Genomic DNA, 18,118 nt, shown 5'->3' with positions numbered 1-18,118 from the left:
CTTGTTGACATTTTGATGACGATTAGTGCTAGTATTTTATGTATCTTTTTTTTTTTGAGACAAGGTCTCACTCTGTTGTCCAGGCTAGAGTACAGTGGTGTGATCATATTAAACATAAGAGCATACCACAGCCTCCAACTCCTGGGCTAGAGAGATCCCCCTGCCTCAGTCTTTCAAGTAGCTGGGGCTACAGGCACACAGCACCGTGACCAGTTAGTTTTTTCATTTTTTGTAGAGATGGGGTCTCAGTATGTTGCCCAGGCTGGTCTGAAGCTCCTGGCCTCAAGCAATCCTCTTGCCTCAGCGTCCCAAATCTCTTAAGATTACAGACACGAGCCACCTCACCCAGCGTATATATTAATCTAAATGAAATACATTTTAAGCAAAGTTCCAAGTCTTTTGTTTATACTGCATTGTAACATTACTTTTTGCTTACTGATATTCCATGAACATTTTTTCATGTCACATAATCATTTCTATCGTATGACTTTTACCGATAATCATGTACTATTACATACTACATATATAATTATTACATACTACATATATAATTATATACTTCCTTTAATTCTGAAAGTGTTGTGTTTCTTCTGGCGTTTTAGAATTATGAATTAACAAAGCAAATCTGAGTCAACTCTATGCACTATTTTTATTCCTTCGAAGAAATTTCTAGCGTTCCAATTATTTAGATCAATGTGTATGAGTACTTGTATAGCTTTTGACCTGGTTTTTAATTTGCTGCAGAATTTTAGCAATTTATTTTGATGCCAGGGGTGTGTGCACATGTCTCTGTCTTCACACCATCTCCAATATTAGTTATCACCTAGGAAACCTTTGCAAATAGTGTGAAATGTTCTGTCAACTTTCTCCTGGTTTCATGACTTTACTTCTAAAATTTAAAAAAAAACAACCTGCATCCATTGGCCATGGGTACTTCTTATTTTGTGTATTGTATGCTTTGCCTTTTATTCTTATATTCTGATATGACATTATTGATTTATAAACCTTCTTCATTTATTTACAGACATTAAATATTGCCAGCGTGCAATATTATGCTCATGGTTTTCCACTTTATTTATGGTTTTTTGTTTTGTTTTGTTTTGAGACTGAGTTTAGCTCTTATTGCCCAGGCTGGAGTGCAGCGGCGCCATCTTGGCTCACTGCACCTCCACCTGCAGGGCTCAGGTGATTCTCCTGCCTCATCCTCCCAAGTAGCTGGGATTACATGTACCTGTCACCACACCCAGCTAATTTTTATATTCTTAGTAGAGATGGGGTTTCACTATGTTGATGAACAGGCTGGTTTTCCTGAGTTTCTCCTTTATTCTAAGACGTGAAGACCCTTGGAGGAGTTCCAGGTTGACAGATGATGCTGTATTTTCTTTCCTAGGTAGCTTCTCAGATGCTGACCTTGCGGATGGCGTTTCAGGTGGAGAAGGTACAGTTACCTTGTTTTCTGTCTCTTTTCTCTCTCCATCCCATGATGCCCACCTGCTCTGCAGAATCACTGCAGGGTCTAAACTCTCAGCCCTCTGGGAACTCACAGTGAAATGTTCAGTCATCTCTGTGGGAACTGCCCGTTTGCTGAGGCTTCAAGGATGTGGGAAGTAAAGGCTGCCCCGTAGAGGGTCGATTCTGGGAGAAGAGTTCAGGGCCCAGGCAGCTGCCCCACTTTTCTGAGGGACAGGGCCTGTTGAACGGGCCCTTTTCACCACCTCCTCACCCATCCATTCACCTGTGTATTCTTGCAAATAGCTAGTGTTGTTTCAGCTTCGTTTTATTGGGCTGTTTTCTGTAATTTAAGGAATGTGAATATTAAAGCCCTAAGAATAACGAAATAATGCCTGGGAGTACAGGTTCTCAGAGTACCCCGGGAGTGTAACAGGCAGCACCCCAACTCTGTAGCTGAGTAACATGCACTCCCATAGAGTGTAATAGGCAGCATCCCAGCTCTGTAGCTGGGTAACATGCACCCCCACAGAGTGTAACAGGCAGCACCCCAGCTCTGTAGCTGGGTAACATGCACCCCCACAGAGTGTAACAGGCAGCACCCCAGCTCTGTGGCTGGGTAACATGCACCCCTAGAGTGTAATAGGCAGGACTCCAGCTCTATAGCTGGGTAACATGCACCCCCACAGAGTGTAACAGGCAGCACCCCAGCTCTGTAGCTGGGTAACATGCACCCCCACAGAGTGTAACAGGCAGCACCCCAGCTCTGTAGCTGGGTAACATGCACCCCCACAGAGTGTAACAGGCAGCACCCAGCTCTGTAGCTGGGTAACATGCACCCCCACAGAGTGTAACAGGCAGCACCCCAGCTCTGTAGGTGGGTAACATGCACCCCCACAGAGTGTAACAGGCAGCACCCCAGCTCTGTAGCTGGTAACATGCACCCCCACAGAGTGTAACAGGCAGCACCCAGCTCTGTAGCTGGGTAACATGCACCCCCACAGAGTGTAACAGGCAGCACCCAGCTCTGTAGCTGGGTAACATGCACCCCTAGAGTGTAATAGGCAGGACTCCAGCTCTATAGCTGGGTAACATGCACCCCTAGAGTGTAACAGGCAGCACCCAGCTCTGTAGCTGGGTAACATGCACCCCTAGAGTGTAATAGGCAGGACTCCAGCTCTATAGCTGGGTAACATGCACCCCTAGAGTGTAACAGGCATCACCCAGCTCTGTAGCTGGGTAACATGCACCCCTAGAGTGTAATAGGCAGGACTCCAGCTCTATAGCTGGGTAACATGTACCCCCACAGAGTGTAAGAAGCAGGACCCCAGCCTCTTTATGGTCCTGGCTGTGAATTTTTCCTTGATCCCGAATCTTCCAGGTGCAGATTGTCAGCAGACGTTGCTTTTGTGTTGCAGGAAAAGGAGGCAGTGATGGTGGAGGAAGCCACAGGAAAGAAGGGGAGGAGGGTAGGTGCACCTGGCTTCTGCCATCTTTCTTCTTGTCTCTCCCACGTGGTGTTGGGGAAGGGAAGCAGAATGTCTGAGAGCTGGTGGACTACACTGGCATTGGCCTCCTGAAGCTATTGGCAGGAGACACGGGTGTTCCGTGCCAAGTGCTCCCAAGTGGTATAGCCGCAGAAGTCCCCCCAGCAAACCAGCCCTGCTCCAGGTGCCCACGTGACCCAGATTTTACATTTGGTCATCTGCCCATGATGCTCTGGCTGGCGATCTGACCCCTACATCATGCTTAGCCTTGTCCTTGTGTTTACTAAAGCTCCTACACTCACCCTAACGATCAGAAGCTTGTGACGCGGCATCCTCGGTTGCGCTTGGCCCTTGAGAACGTCAGTGACGAGGTGGGAGGTGGGAATGTGGATCGCTCCCACCCTGGCTGTAACAGGCATTGTGTTCTCCATGAAAGTGCCGGTGATGTATCTCCTGTCTCCTTTTTCATAACCTTTTCCCTTAGATGGGACAAGAAAATAACAACAGAAAGAATTCCTTTTAAAACTGTAAAGACAAAAAAAATGAGGTAAGAGAAAGTAGGGAGGAAGGAAGAGGGAAGGAAAGAAGGAAGGAGGGATGGAGAGAGAAGGAAGGAAGGAGGAAAGAAGGGAAGAAAGAAGGAAGGGAAGGAAGGGAGGAGGAAGGGAGGGTGGGAGGAAGGAAGAAAGGAAAAGAAAGAGGGAGGGAGGAGGGAGGGAGGAAGGAAGGACAAGAAAGACAGAGGGAGTGGAAAATAGGAAGGGAGGAGAAAGAAGAAGGAAGGGGAGGGAGGGAAGGGAAAGGGGAGGGAGGGAGGGAAAGAAGGAAGGAAGGAGAAGGGAGGAGGAAAGGAAGGAAGGAAGGAGAAGGGAGGAGGAAGGAAGGAAGGAAGGAGAAGGGAGGAGGAAAGGAAGGAAGGAAGGAGAAGGGAGGAAAGGAAGGAAGGAAGGAGAAGGGAGGAAAGGAAGGAATGAAGGAGAAGGGAGGAAAGGAAGGAAGGAAGGAGAAGGGAGGAAAGGAAGGAAGGAGAAGGGAGGAAAGGAAGGAAGGAAGGAGAAGGGAGGAGGAAAGGAAGGAAGGAAGGAGAAGGGAGGAAAGGAGGAAGGAAGAAGGGAGGGGAAAGGAAGGAAGGAAGGAGAAGGGAGGAGGAAAGGAAGGAAGGAAGGAGAAGGGAGGAGGAAAGGAAGGAAGGAAGGAGAAGGGAGGAGGAAAGGAAGGAAGGAAGGAAGGAGAAGGGGGAAAGGAAGGAAGGAAGGAAGGAGAAGGGAGGAAAGGAAGGAGAGAGGGAAACAAGAAAAGGAGGAAAAGAAGGAAAGAGGGAAGGAGAGAGGAGAGACAGAAGAGAGGGAGGGGCGAGGACAATAGCTTCGTATTTTAGTATCTCATATCTCTAAAATTCTCAGGGACTTTGCTTCTAGCAAAATGCCTGGTTTTAAGCAACTTCTTTGGCAGAAGAGATACTAATTTGGCCAAAGATTTTAACACCTGTTTGCCATTTTAATCACTGATAAAATGTGAATTCTTAAAATACGCAACGAATGTTTGTGGAAAAAGAAAAGTGGGTAGTCTACCCTTGTTTTAGGTAGTTATTATTTTTATGGATACAGTTCTTGAATTCTGGGCTTTCTTTGAAGAGGTAGTAATCTGTCTGTAGCCCTCACCTGGGACTATAAGGTCATTAAAAAAAAATAGCTAAGAAAACCCATGTCTGGCATGTTTATGTCAGGCCGTCGCTCTTGGCCTTCTGGAGAGTTCATGTTTACTAGGCCACTTCATCAGGGAGGGGTCGTTAAGCTTGAAAAATCTTTCCATGACATGACTGTGTCCTGCACATATTAAACACTGGCCGGCCGGGCGCGGTGGCTCAAGCCCGTAATCCCAGCACTTTGGGAGGCCGAGACGGGTGGATCACGAGGTCAGGAGATCGAGACCATCCTGGCTAACACCGTGAAACCCCGTTTCTACTAAAAAATACAAAAAACTAGCCGGGCAAGGTGGCGGGCGCCTGTAGTCCCAGCTACTCGGGAGGCTGAGGCAGGAGAATGGCGTGAACCCGGGAGGCGGAGCTTGCAATGAGCTGAGATCCGGCCACTGCACTCCAGCCTGGGCCATAGAGCGAGACTCCGTCTCAAAAAAAAAAAAAAAAAAAAAAAAAAAAAGACTGGCCAAGTGAACACACCACCCACAGACCATGTTTGGAGCCAGTGTTTTTGCTGAAAGTCAGACAATTCTCCTTCCCCGTCATAGAGGGCAGAGAAGATTCTATCTGGAGAAGGGTCCTCTAAAGCTCACATCTGGCATTTGGAATTAAGAATCTCTTCATCGGCCGGGCGCTGTGGCTTACACCTGTCATCCCAGCACTTTGGGAGGCTAAGGCGGGAGGATTGCTTGAGGCCAAGAGTTCGAAATCAGCCTGGCCAACATAGTGAAACCCCTTCTCTACACAAAATACAAAAATTAGGCCAGGTGTGGTGGCTCACGCCTGTAATCCCAGCACTTCGGGAGGCCAAGGCAGGTGGATCACTTGAGATCAGGAGTTTGAGACCAGCCTGGTTAACATGGTGAAACCCCATCTCTACAAAAAATACAAAAATTAGCAGGGCGTGTAGCAGGCACCTATAGTCCCAGCTGCTTGGGAGGCACAAGAATTGCTTGAACCCGGGAGGCAGAGGCTGCAGTGAGCTGAAATCGTGCCACTGCACTCCAGCCTGGGTGACAAAGTAAGACTGCATTTCAAAAAAAAAAAAAAATTAGCCAGTGGTGGTGGCACACATCTGTAATCCCAGCTACTTGGGAGGCCAAGGCAGGAGACTAGCCGGAACCCGGGACGCAGAGGTTGCAGTGAGCCGAGACTGCACCATTGCACTCCAGCCTGGGCAACACAGCAAGACTCTGTCTCCCAAAAACAAAAAAGAATTATTGCTGGAATGACATTTAAAAAAAAATAGGCTGGGTGTGGTGGGTCATGCATGTAATCCCAGCATTTTGGGAGGCCTAGGCAGGCAGGTTGCTTTGGGCTGGGAGTTCGAGATCAGACTGGGCAACATAGCAAGACCCCAATTCTATAAAACCACAATAATTAACCAGACATGGTGGTGCACACCTGTAGTCCCAGCTACTCAGAAGGCTGAAGTGGGAGGATCTCATGAGCCCAGGAGTTCAAGATTGCAGTGAGCTATGATTGCATCATTGCACTGCAGCCTGTTTGACAGAGCAAGAACCCATCTCAGAATAATAAACAGTAATAATAATTAAATAGAGATGGATTTAAAATATTTGCATTGAAACCCAAAGCTGTTTTCAGGGGGTGAAAAAGGAACATTCTAACGATACAGAACGCTATGGCAAAGCACCAAGCATTGCAGGTCTTTGCTGCCTCATCTTCTGCCCCTACCTGGGCTCTTTCCTCCAGGTTTGATGTCCAGCTCTCTCTTTCTTTTTTGTTTTGTTTTGAGATGGTGAATTGCTCTGTCACCCAAGCTGGAGTGCAGTGGCACGATCTCGGCTCACTGCAACCTCCGCCTCCCGGGTTCAAGCGATTCTCCAGACTCAGCCTCCCTAGTAACTGGGATTAAAGGCGCCCACCCCTACTCCCAGCTAAATTTTGTATTTTTTGTAGAGACAGGTTTTACCATGTTGACCAGGCTGGTCTCGAACTCCTGACCTCAGGCGATCCACCCATCCACCCGCCTTGGCCTCCCAAAGTGCTGGGATTACAGGCGTGAGCCATTGCGCCCAGACCCAGCTCTCTCCTTCCATCGGTCTTTGTCTTTCTTTGTCTCTGCCTTGGTTCTGCTGAGCTGCTTCCTGTACCTCGCTGGCCTCTCTTCATGTCTCTTTTCTCCCTGCTCCAGTCCCTCCACGGTCCGACCAGGTCTGCCCAGCACGACTGGCGATGGGAGGCTGTGCCTTGCTTTGCCTTCCCGTGTACCATTCTCGGCGTGCTCCTTTTGCAAATCGGTCAGCTCAGGTGACTGAGATGTTCTGAGGATCTTGGTGCTCTCAGACTGACTGTCTCTGCCAGCCACTGCTCCCTGGGATCTCTGCACCGTGCGTGTCTCAGTCATGATACTGTGTGCTTCCTCCTGTAGCGGACGCCCCAGGTGTGATCCCCGGGATTGTGGGGGCTGTCGTGGTCGCCGTGGCCGGAGCCATCTCTAGCTTCATTGCTTACCAGAAAAAGAAGCTGTGCTTCAAAGAAAACGGTAAGGCTCGCCCCGCTGGTGCCGCTCCTTCATGCCTTGCTGATGGGAAAACTGTGCTTTCTTTAAAAGGCAGAAACCAGACTCGGGCTGGCACGAAACAGGTGCACAATGGCTGATGGTTCGTGAAACCGCTAAAACTTTGGAGTCGGACCTTCTGGCTTTGATTCCAGGGCTGTTCTGCCTTGTGTTTCATTGTGAGAAGGTTTACAAGTTCCTCACTGCTGCAGTGCTTGGGTTTTTTACGTCTGCAAAGTGGGAAATGGTTGGTACGTACGCGGAGGAATTGTTGCGGGGGCTAGAGACAGTCCTGCAGGAAAGCCTCCACAAGTTTCCCTGCAGAGAGCAAAGGTGGAAGACACTTAGCTCTGATGATTCCTGCCTTGTTATTTATAATCAATGTCATCATTAGGAGGAGAGCCGTGACGAGGGGGCTGCCACGGTCCTTTCTTCACCCAGGAGAGTTAAGTTAAAACCCAGCACAAGGCCGGACACAGTGGCTCACAGCTGTAATCCCAGCACTTTGGGAAGCCGAGACGGGTGGATCATGAAGTCAGGAGATCGAGACCATCCTGGCTAACATGGTGAAACCCCGTCTCTACTAAAAATACAAAAAATTAGCCGGGCGTGGTGGTGGGCGCCTGTAGTCCCAGCTACTCGGGAAGCTGAGGCAGAAGAATGGCATGAACCCAGGAGGCAGAGCTTGCAGTGAGCCGAGATTGTGCCACTGCACTCCACTGCACTCCAGCCTGGGCGACAGAGCGAGACTCCATCTCAAAAAACAAAAACTAGCACTGTGGAATCCCTTTCTGTTAGTACTGAAAACCTACAAGCACCCAGGACCTGGGAAGTTTCTTGGGTCGGGACTAAAATTTACAGGGGAATTAGGAGGAGCACGTACTCACCATTGCAGTCCTCCTAGGCCAGTCAGCAGGCTCTTTGGGATCTCGTATTCAAAAGTCCCTAAATCATTTAGGATCCGCCGTGAAGTTGGGAAGTAAACCCTGCTATTTGGAACACAGCTAACGTGCATGCATCACTGGGCAGTTGTATTTAGCTCTGGCCTCCCTCTTGCATGACAAAGCAGTGTGGTTTGCAGGGATCTCATGGACCGGGAACAGCTACTCTTATTTTTTATCTTTTTTCTTGAGGCAGAGTTTTGCTTTGTTGCCCAGGCTGGAGTGCAGTGGTGCAATCTCAGCTCACTGCGTCCTCCAGCCCCCCAGGTTCAAGCGATTCTCCTGCCTCAGCCTCCTGAGTAGCTGGGATTATAGGCGCCCGCCACCACGCCCGGCTAATTTTTGTATTTTTAGTAGAGACCGGGTCTCACCATGTTGGCCGGGCTGGTCTCCAACTCCTGACCTCAAGTGATCCACCCGCCTCAGCCTTCCAAAGTGCTGGGATTACAGGTGTGAGGCACCGCCCCCGGCCAACAACTACTGTTTTATGGAGGAGCCCCTGGGGTCCTTCACGCCTCTGGGTGTCTGAACGTCTCACCCTACTTAGATCTTAAGTCCTGACTCCTTCTTGGTCACTGATGTCATCCACCCAAAGCACTGCTTCCTGAAGATTTCAGGGAGATTCCTAGAACATTTGAATAGATGCTGGTATGGACAAAGTTAGACCGTAGGGGTGGAGTTTCCCCGTAATCTCCCATCATTCCAGCATTTGACATCCACAGACATTATTTAGAGTGTAAAATGGAGAGTCCTAAACAGCTTTCAAGTCTCAAGACTTTAAATGAGCTGCTGGTGTTTATATCCCCATTCTTGCTGTGGGGTTTTGGGCAGTGTATAGAAGACAGTTGCCTCCTACCTGGTGGGTGGACTAGTGGGAATGGTGTTTGTTTGTTTGTTTGCTTATTTATTTATTTATTTATTTATTTATTTATTTATTTATTTTTTTTGAGGCGGAGTCTCGCTCTGTCGCCCGGACTGGAGTGCAGTGGCCGGATCTCAGCTCACTGCAAGCTCCGCCTCCTGGGTTTACGCCATTCTCCTGCCTCAGCCTCCCGAGTAGCTGGGACTACAGGCGCCCGCCACCTCACCCGGCTAGTTTTTTTGTATTTTTAGTAGAGACGGGGTTTCACTGTGTTAGCCAGGATGGTCTCGATCTCCTGACCTCGTGATCCGCCCGTCTCGGCCTCCCAAAGTGCTGGGATTACAGGCTTGAGCCACCGCGCCCGGCCATTATTTATTTATTTATTGAGATGAAGTCTCAGTCTGTCACCCGGGCTGGAATGCAATGGCTCCATCTCGGCTCACTGCAACCTCTACTTCCCGGGTTCTCCCACCTCAGCCTCCCGAGCAGCTGGGATTACAGATGCACATCACCACGCATGGCTAATTTTTTTGTTTTTTTAGTAGAGATGGAGTTTCATTATGTTGGTCAGGCTGGTCTCGAACTCCTGACCTTGGGTGATCCGCCTGCCATGACCTCCCAAAGTGCTGGGATTGCAGGCTTGAGCCACCATGCCCACTGGTGTTTGGCTGATTGAATGGCAGTGTTGAGCGGGGCCCAAATGGACAGATTACCACCTTCAAGGAGATGCCTATAAGAGACGTACAATTAGGCCGGGCGCGGTGGCTCAAGCCTGTAATCCCAGCACTTTGGGAGGCCGAGACGGGCGGATCACGAGGTCAGGAGATCGAGACCATCCTGGCTAACACGGTGAAACCCCGTCTCTACTAAAAAATACAGAAAAAAATTAGCCGGGCGAGGTGGCGGGCGCCTGTAGTCCCAGCTACTCGGGAGGCTGAGACAGGAGAATGGCGTGAACCCGGGAGGCGGAGCTTGCAGTGAGCTGAGAGCCGGCCACTGCACTCCAGCCTGGGCGGCAGAGCAAGACTCCATCTCAAAAAAAAAAAAAAAAAAAAAGAGACCTACAATTAGAACCACGTTGGAAAAAAGCAAACAGCAAAACATTCTTCTCCCCTCTTGCTGCTTCTAGAAGTAGCAGAGAGGTTAAAACAGTAGGGACACAATGGAAGGGATTTCAATGACATTTCTTTTTCTTTTCTGAAACTGTTCAACTCACAGCGTAATACTCAACCAGGAGGTAAGGAAGGCTTGTTTGCCAGGACAGGATGTGTAATATTCTAGATGTTTTATTTCAAACTCTCGGTTTTTTTGTTTTTTGTTTGTTTTTTTTTTTGAGACGGAGTGTCGCTCTGTCACCCCAAGTGGAATGCAGTGGTGCAATCTCGGCTCACTGCAACCTCTGCCTCCTGGGTTCAAGCAATTCTCCTGCCTCAGCCTCCCAAGTAGCTGGAATTACAGGTGTGCATCACCACACCCAGCTAATTTTTGTATTTTTAGTAGAGATGGCGTTTCACCGTGTTGAACACACTGGTCTTGAACTCCTGACCTCAGGTGATCCCCCCACTTTGGCCTCCCAAAGTGCTGGAATTATAGGTGTGAGTCAAAGCACCCAGCCTCTAGCTCTTTTTTAGAATCCCAGATAATTGTTGAACACTTTCGCATTAAACTACAAAATCTCTGATTGATGATTCTCTGAAAATCTTTGGGTCAACCCAAATTGGATTCATGAGTTACAAAGGATATTTATTACCTTGTGTGTGCGGTCTTAGGAACTTTTGGGATCTTGTAATGCTATTTCATATTCACATCCTGTATTAGTCTGTTTTCACACTGCTATGAAGAACTGCCTAAGACTGGGTAATTCATGAAGGAAAGAGGTTTAATTGATTCACAGTTCAGCATGGGCGGGGAGGCCTCAGGAAACTTACAATCATGGCAGAAGGGGACGCAATGCACCATCCCATTATCACGAGAACAGCATGGGGGAACCTCCGCCACGATTCAGTGACCCCCACCTGGTCTCTCTCTTGACAGGTGGGGATTATGGGAATTACAATTCAAGATGAGATTTGGGTGGAGACACAGAGCCTCACCATATCACATCCCAAGACGCACAAACTTGGGAAAGCACCCAGGAGGCTTGATGGGCTTGATTTTGTCAAAAATTTGGAAATAGAGTTGGGAAAAGGAAAAGCAATATTTCCTCTGCCTTATCCACACCCCCACCCCTGGGTCTTGGTCTTGGGTGGGAGCATTATCCTCATTTATTGCAGGAGGTGGGGCAGGCATGAACAATGAAAGCTCTCACTGAGTAGAAACAATTTTCCTAGATTTTTCAAGAACAAAAGCAAATGTGTCCCGGCCTGGTGGCCCACACCTGTAATCCCAGCACTTTGGGAGTCCGAGGAAAGAGGATTGCGTGAGCCCAGGAGTTCAAGATCAGCTTGGGCAACATGGCAAAACCTTGTCTCTACAAAAAATGCAAAACATTAGCTGGGCGTGCTTGCCTACGCCTGTGGTCCCAACTACTCTGGAGGCTGAGGCATGAGGATTGCTTGAACCCAGGAATTGGAGGCTGCAGTAAGCCATGATTGCACCACTGCACTCCAGCCTGGACGACAGACAGAGACCCTGTCTCTAGATATAAAATAAAAATAACTTTTTTTTTTTTTTTTTTTTTTTTGAGACGGAGTCTCTCTGTGTCACCCAGGCTGGAGTGCAATAGCGCGATCTCGGCTCACTGCAACTTCGGCCTCCCGGGTTCAAGCAACTCTCCTGCCTCAGCCTCCCGAGCACCTGGGACTACAGGCGCGTGCCACCATGCCCAGCTAATTTTTCATATTTTTAGTAGAGACAGGGTTTCACCGTGTTAGCCAGGATGGTCTTGATCTCCTGACCTCATAATCTGCCCGCCTCGGCCTCCCAAAGTGCTGGGATTATAGGCGTGAGCCACTGCGCCCAGTCCCCAAAATAATTTTTTTTAAGAAAGCATCCTTTCTGAAGAATTGGCTCAGGGGAGTCCAAGATTCACTTTATACTACTGAGATGCTAGAGTAATTTTCTTCTCATATTTTCCATAAGTCTTTTATTCTGATGCCAAATTAACAGAAGCTCCAACTTTCAATTCCTGGTTTGCTTTCTAGTTGTCCAGGGATTGATTTTCTTGGCCTTTTGTGAATGCACAAATAAAGGACTAGAAAATAAATAAAGCATAATAAGAGAAGCAAGAGATGGTGAAACCCCATCTTTACTAAAAATACAAAAATTAGCTGTGCCTGGTTGTGGGTGCCTGTAATCCCAGCTACTTGGGAGGCTGAGGCAGTGAATTGCTTGAACCTGGGAGGCGAAGGTTGCCGTGAGCCAAGATTGTGCCACTGTACTCCAGCTTGGACAACAGAGCGAGACTCTGTCTCAAAAAAAAAAAAAAAGAAAGAAAAAAAGAAAACGAAAACAAGGCCACTATTCTATAAATACCAAGACCCTGCCTCAAAAGAGGACTTTTCCAACTGCATCCACTCACATCTTGGTTTTTATACCTGAATTAGAAAATGAGTTTAATGTTGATCTCAGTGACACAGTTTTATTAGTAGACATGGAATTGTGATGTTGGATCGAGGTATCTGGAAGACGAAAGATGTCAGAGCCCTCAGCCTCTGTGGCAGGATTTTGCTGTATGGGTTTGGTTTCTGGGATGGTGATTTTGAGATCTTGCACCCCCATAGGTTTATGGGGAGCTTGGAGATTTCATAAGAAGGATGTGAATATAGCATGCCCCAGTCCTTCAAGAAACCATGGGCCGGGCGCGGTGGCTCATGCCTATCATCCCAGCACTTTGGGAGGCTGAAGCAGGCGGATCACCTGAGGTCAGGAGTTCGAGACCATCCTGGCCAACATGGTGAAACCCCGGCTTTACTAAAAATACAAAAATTTGCCAGGCATGGTGGCACACACATGTAATCCCAGGTACTTGGGAGACTGAGGCAGGAGAATCGCTTGAACCCGGGAGGCAGAGGTTGCAGTGAGCCAAGATTGAGCCACTGCACTCCAGCCTGGGGACAAGGGCGAGACTTTATCTCTGAAAAAGAAAAGAAACCATGCCCAGTTTTGGGGATACCGTTACAGACTCATTTTCCAGGACTGTGTCATTGCATTAAAATTGGTGGTGTCTGTTAAATTTGCATTAAAATTAGTCCCAGGCAAGTGGGTAGACATAGGTGAGTCTTCCGCATCTTTCCAACAAGGAGATGCCGTCATCAAATCCCGTAGCTTGATACAGATTTATCGAGAAGCTTTGCAGTGTTATGTTTTGGGGCTCACGGATTAGAAACTCCTTGTGGAATCAGACGGCTCTGTCTGTTATATGTTGGTGCAAAGCTAACTGTGGTTTATGCCATTAAAAGTAATAGCAACATAGCAAGACCTCGGGTCTACAAAAAATGTAAAAAAAAAAAAAAAAATTAGCTGAGTGTGGTGGCTCCCAGCTAATCTTTACCTTTTTTTTTTTTTTGTAGAGACACAGTCTTGCTATGTTGCCATTACTTTTAATGGCAAAAACCACAATTACTTTTGCACCAGCCTCCCTTCCTCCCTTCCTACAGATTTGAGTTTGTGGCGCTTGGGTTTCTCCTGGTTTTTGTCCACATGATATGAAGGGGCCTGTTTAAGCTGCTTTCTCATGCACTCGGCGTCTCTGACTTTGCATCTGGGTGTGTTGGCTTCACAGAGGACCTGGCTCAGACCACTAACCGCACGGAGCCTGACCGCTTCCCACAGAGCGCAGCTTCCGTGGTTGGCACGGGGTGTTAGGGACGCCATCCTTTGGGTGTGGTGGCTGGTCCTCACGCTCTGTTTCCCAGGGTCCTGGGCTCACAGTGGGTTTCTTGAGGCTTTGGCAAGATGGGCTGTTGGCTCTCCCAACCTCCTCCTTTCTCTTCTTCTCTGCCTTTCTTCCTTCCCTCCTCCTTTCTTTCCCCTCCCTCCTCCTTTTCTCTCTTCCTTCCCTGCTTTTCTCTTTCTTCCTTTGCCCTCATTTCTCCCTCTTTCTTTTCATTCTTTCTTGAACTCTCCCTCTTTCTTCCTCCCTCCCTCCCTTCCATCCCTCCTTCTTTTTTCCTCCTTTTTCTCTCTTCCTTTTCTCTATCTCTTCCTTTCTTCCTTCGCTTTTCTTCTTATGTACCTCTTTCTTTTTTTCTCTCTCCCTTCTTTCTTTCCTTCCATCCCTCCCTCCTTCTTTCCTTTTTCTCCCTCCATCCTTCCTTTTTTTCCTCCCTCCATCCCTTCCTCCTTTCCTCCCTTCCTTTTTTTCTTCTCTCTATTCTTCCTTTCTTCATCCATCTCTCCTTTTCTTACATGCCTCTTTCCTCCTCTCTCCCCCCTTCCTTCCGTCCTTCCCTTCCTCCCTCCCTCATTTCCCTCCTCCCTGCTTCACTTCTTCCTCCCTCCTTTCCTCCCTCTCTCCATACCTCCCCCTTTCCTTTTTTCCAACCTCCTTCCCTCCTTGTTCCTTCCCTCTCTTTCTACCTTCCTCCCTTCCTTTCCCCCATCCCTCCTTCCTTCCTCCCTCCTGCCCTCCCTGTTCCCTGCCTCCCTCCCTGCCTTCCTCTGTCTCTCCCTTCCTCCACTCCTTAATTTTGCTTTCTGCTTCCCACTCTCACACTTTGAGCCTCTTCTCCCGTTACCTCCTTGCTCAGAGCAGCTCTTTCTAACACCTCCCTGCTGCTGGGGGCCCCAGCGCACAGCAAAAGCAGACCTAGCACCAGTTTACTTTTTTATTATTATTTTTTTGTCTCTTTCAACCTTCCATTTCAGATGAGCTGAAGACCTAGGGGTGAGCAGAGAACCCAGCCCAGGCCTGCGGAGCATCCTGACCGTAATCGTTTTATCTGCTAAGATGCAGCCTTAAAGCAAACCCTTCCATCTGCCACTCCCCTCGCCCCGCTGGCAAATTCCCACCACAGTGGGATTCTCACTCACGTGACAGATTCTCTGCCTTCAATTCCATATGCTTTTGCCTTTCTTGATGTACAGAAGCTCATTATAGCAAATCATATTTCTGCACAAGAGCTTCAGAAAATGAAGAGAAGTACAGATATGTTCTTTTAAACGTAAATGTAACAGGGCAGTGGCTTCCATGTTTTAATGAGTTTTGTCCCCAAGTCCATCCCTGCCAAGGGAACAAACTGGGACCCGGGGTGGCCACCCTCTTCCCTGCAGTATCCTGGGTTAAGCTCACTCACGTCCTAAGGATTTGACTTTCCAGGTCATGCATGGATTTTTAAATCTTCAACCTTTTCAGCCCTTGACTTGCATTTCTCACTGCACTTCCTATGAAGCGGTTCTTAACTCTTTCTGTGATCAGTGTTCCAAACAGGTGCACATCTTGGTTCCTAGAAAAACAAAATTCATATGTTGAGGAATCACCCAAACATCTCCTGATCTTCACACTCTAAGGCCTGTTGGGAATTGCTGGGTGGTCAGGTCCCTATTCACACGTCTGAGCACAGAGCTTCCCCGGGCGTCTTCTTCAGATTCTCCCATATGCCTGAAACACACAAATTGTACCTGGATTTTCCTTCCGTTTCCGAAGTCCACCAACTTGTTCTTCAGCGTAATCGATCCTAACTTTTTCTTTCTTTTACTTCTCTTATTTCTTTTTTTCTTTCTTTCCATTTTTTCTTTCTTCTTTTCCTTCTATTTATTTTACTTTTCTTCTTTGTTATATGTTATTTCTTTTTCTTTTTTTACTTTTCTTCTTTTTTCATTTTTCTTTTATTTCTTTTTCGAGATGAAGTCTCACTCTGTTGCCCAGGCTGCAGTGCAGTGGTGCAATCTTGGCTCACTACAACCTCCACCTCCTGGGTTCAAGCGATTCTCCTGCCTCAGCCTACTGAGTAGCTGGGGCTATAGGCACACACCACTACACCCAGCTAATTTTTGTATTTTTAGTAGAGACGGGGTTTCTCCATGTTGGTCAAGGTGGTCTCGAACTTCTGACCTCAGGTTATCTGCCTGCCTCAGCCTCCCAAAGTGCTGGGATTACAGGCGTGAGCCACTGTGCCTGGCCCTTTTTCTTTTTTCTTGTTCCTTTTACTTTGCTTGTTTCTTGTTTCTTATTTCTTTTTCTTTATCTCTTATTTCTTTTTTCTTATTTGTTTTCCTTTTTGGTTTTTCTTTTTTTATCTTATCTTACTTTTTTTTACTTTTATTCTCCATTTTTCTTCATTCTTTTCCTCTTATTTCTTTGACTTTTCTGATTGTTTTTTTCTTATTTTCCTCTTTTTTCATATTCCTTTTGCTTTTTTCTTATTTTACTTTTCTTATTTGCCCTCTTGTGGAAATGAGGCACAGCCTCCCTTATGGTTTAGCCATAGTTCTAGCTGAGCATGGATGGTTTGATCCTCCTGTGTTGGGGCACTGTATGGTGTGAGGGCACAAAACCCTGACCCATATGGGTCTGGTCACCTCACAGAGGTCACCTTTACAGCCCCCACTCTTTGAAGGATGTGTCCCAAGGTGTCTCAAGTCTGATGCAATGAAAGCTGCCCCCCCAGTGACCACAGGACTGAGTCCAAAATGTCCTGTGTGTTTCCCAAAGTGTCTGTCCTAACACCACTTAAAGATTAGCCACTGCTAGACAGTGATCCTCAGGTATATGGTCTCAGGATTGGCCCCAAGTGCATGGTGTGTGTGTGTATAAATATATATTCACAAAGCATAGGGACCCATTAAAAGGCATATTACTTTGCTTAATGGTTCTAATAGCTAAAAATGATTTCTAACCTGAAAGGAAAGCACCACGAATTGTTTGAAGTTGGCTTGTCAGATGTGGCGTGCTTGGTCTAAGTTTTGACAGGAAGGGTACGTGGGTGGGGGTGTACGGAGCATCTCATGAGACCAGTTCTCCTGAGAGGTCCGTGGTATTGGAACTGTTGCCCCAGATGGACTTTGCCCTTGTGAGACTTTATTCTTTTCAATTGACTTTTTCCCTCTTCAAAACTTGCCAGCTTTTATGTAGTGTTTTATAAAATTACAGGAATAAAAAGAATATCTTTTATGCTTTTTAACCAGTGAGGGGAGGAAGGAGAAATTATTTGTCCTCTGAAATGAATGCACATTTTCAATTTCTAGCCAGGACAGTTGGCTGCAAAATGCACCCGTGTTGACAACTTGCCACCAGCAGAACAAATGACATTGGTACTGAACATTTTCAGATCGTTTCAAATGTTCTCCTCTTTGGGGGTTTTTCCTCTCTTTCTTTTTCTTAAATCATAGAACTTTGGCCTCTTTATATGGGAGTCATTTAGTGGTTAGGGAAGAATGGCTGAAACCATGAGTTCGTGTAGTATAAACTGGCGAGGCTGCCTCTGCTGCTGTCGTTAAAAGTTACGCTGCTGGCTTGGCACGGTGGTTCACACCTGTAATCCCAGCACTTTGGGAGGCCGAGGTGGGCAGATCACGAGGTCAGGAGATTGAGACCATCCTGTGAACACGGTAAAACCCCGTCTCTACTAAAAATACAAAAAATTAGCCGGACGTGGTGGCGGGCGCCTGTTGTTCCAGCTACTTGGGAGGCTGAGGTAGGAGAATGGCGTGAACCCTGGAGGCAGAGGTTGCAGTGAGCCGAGATCACGCCACTTCATTCCAGCCTGAGTGTCAGAGCAAGACTCTGTCTCAAAAAAAAAAAAAAAATTACACTGCTGCACCATACAAACGTGTCCCTTTATGAAGGCATTGGAACCACAGATGGGGCCGTTTTACAAATAGTACAGTCTTTGTGAGTGGGAAACGCATGGCCACGGATTCGATGAGCTGCTTCTGCCACTTCCCTTTGTGTTGAAAACGTGGGGTGTTTCTTCACACCAACACTGGAAAGAAATAAATACCTATAGATCTGTGCATCTCTTACGTTTTCCAATTCTGTTGGCTTATGCTGTGCATCAGAAAAGAAGCGACACCGACAATATTTGGGGAGATGACCCTGTTTGCATTGTGGCATGTTTGAAACATTTTTTTTTTTTTTTTTTTTTTTGAGACGGAGTCTCGCTCTGTCGCCCGGGCTGGAGTGCAGTGGCCGGATCTCAGCTCACTGCAAGCATCGCCTCCCGGGTTCACACCATTCTCCTGCCTCAGCCTCCCGAGTAGCTGGGACTACAGGCGCCC

The 18,118-nt window shown here is 47.5% G+C and overlaps 1 protein-coding gene across 4 annotated transcripts in view; it reads left to right on the top strand.

Moving 5' to 3' along the window:
- CD99 (CD99 molecule (Xg blood group)) overlaps positions 1-18,118 on the top strand; it is a 50,905-nt gene that overhangs the window by 27,598 nt on the left and 5,189 nt on the right. For 2 of the 4 annotated variants that reach the window (XM_033212478.1, XM_033212394.1), the window contains exons 6-8: positions 1,391-1,438; positions 2,868-2,918; positions 7,028-7,141. In XM_033212478.1, the coding sequence (XP_033068369.1) occupies positions 1,391-1,438; positions 2,868-2,918; positions 7,028-7,141 (213 nt within the window). Of the gene's footprint in view, positions 1-1,390; positions 1,439-2,867; positions 2,919-7,027; positions 7,142-14,767; positions 15,381-18,118 lie in introns of those variants that run through there. The other 2 variants (XR_004437328.1, XM_033212600.1) reach the window with 2 other exon arrangements.

This window comes from Trachypithecus francoisi, unplaced genomic scaffold (assembly GCF_009764315.1).
Source record: "Trachypithecus francoisi isolate TF-2019V2 unplaced genomic scaffold, Tfra_2.0 Contig00031, whole genome shotgun sequence".
Classification (NCBI taxonomy): Eukaryota; Metazoa; Chordata; class Mammalia; order Primates; family Cercopithecidae; genus Trachypithecus; species Trachypithecus francoisi.
This window is presented reverse-complemented; position numbering and strand designations above follow the sequence as displayed.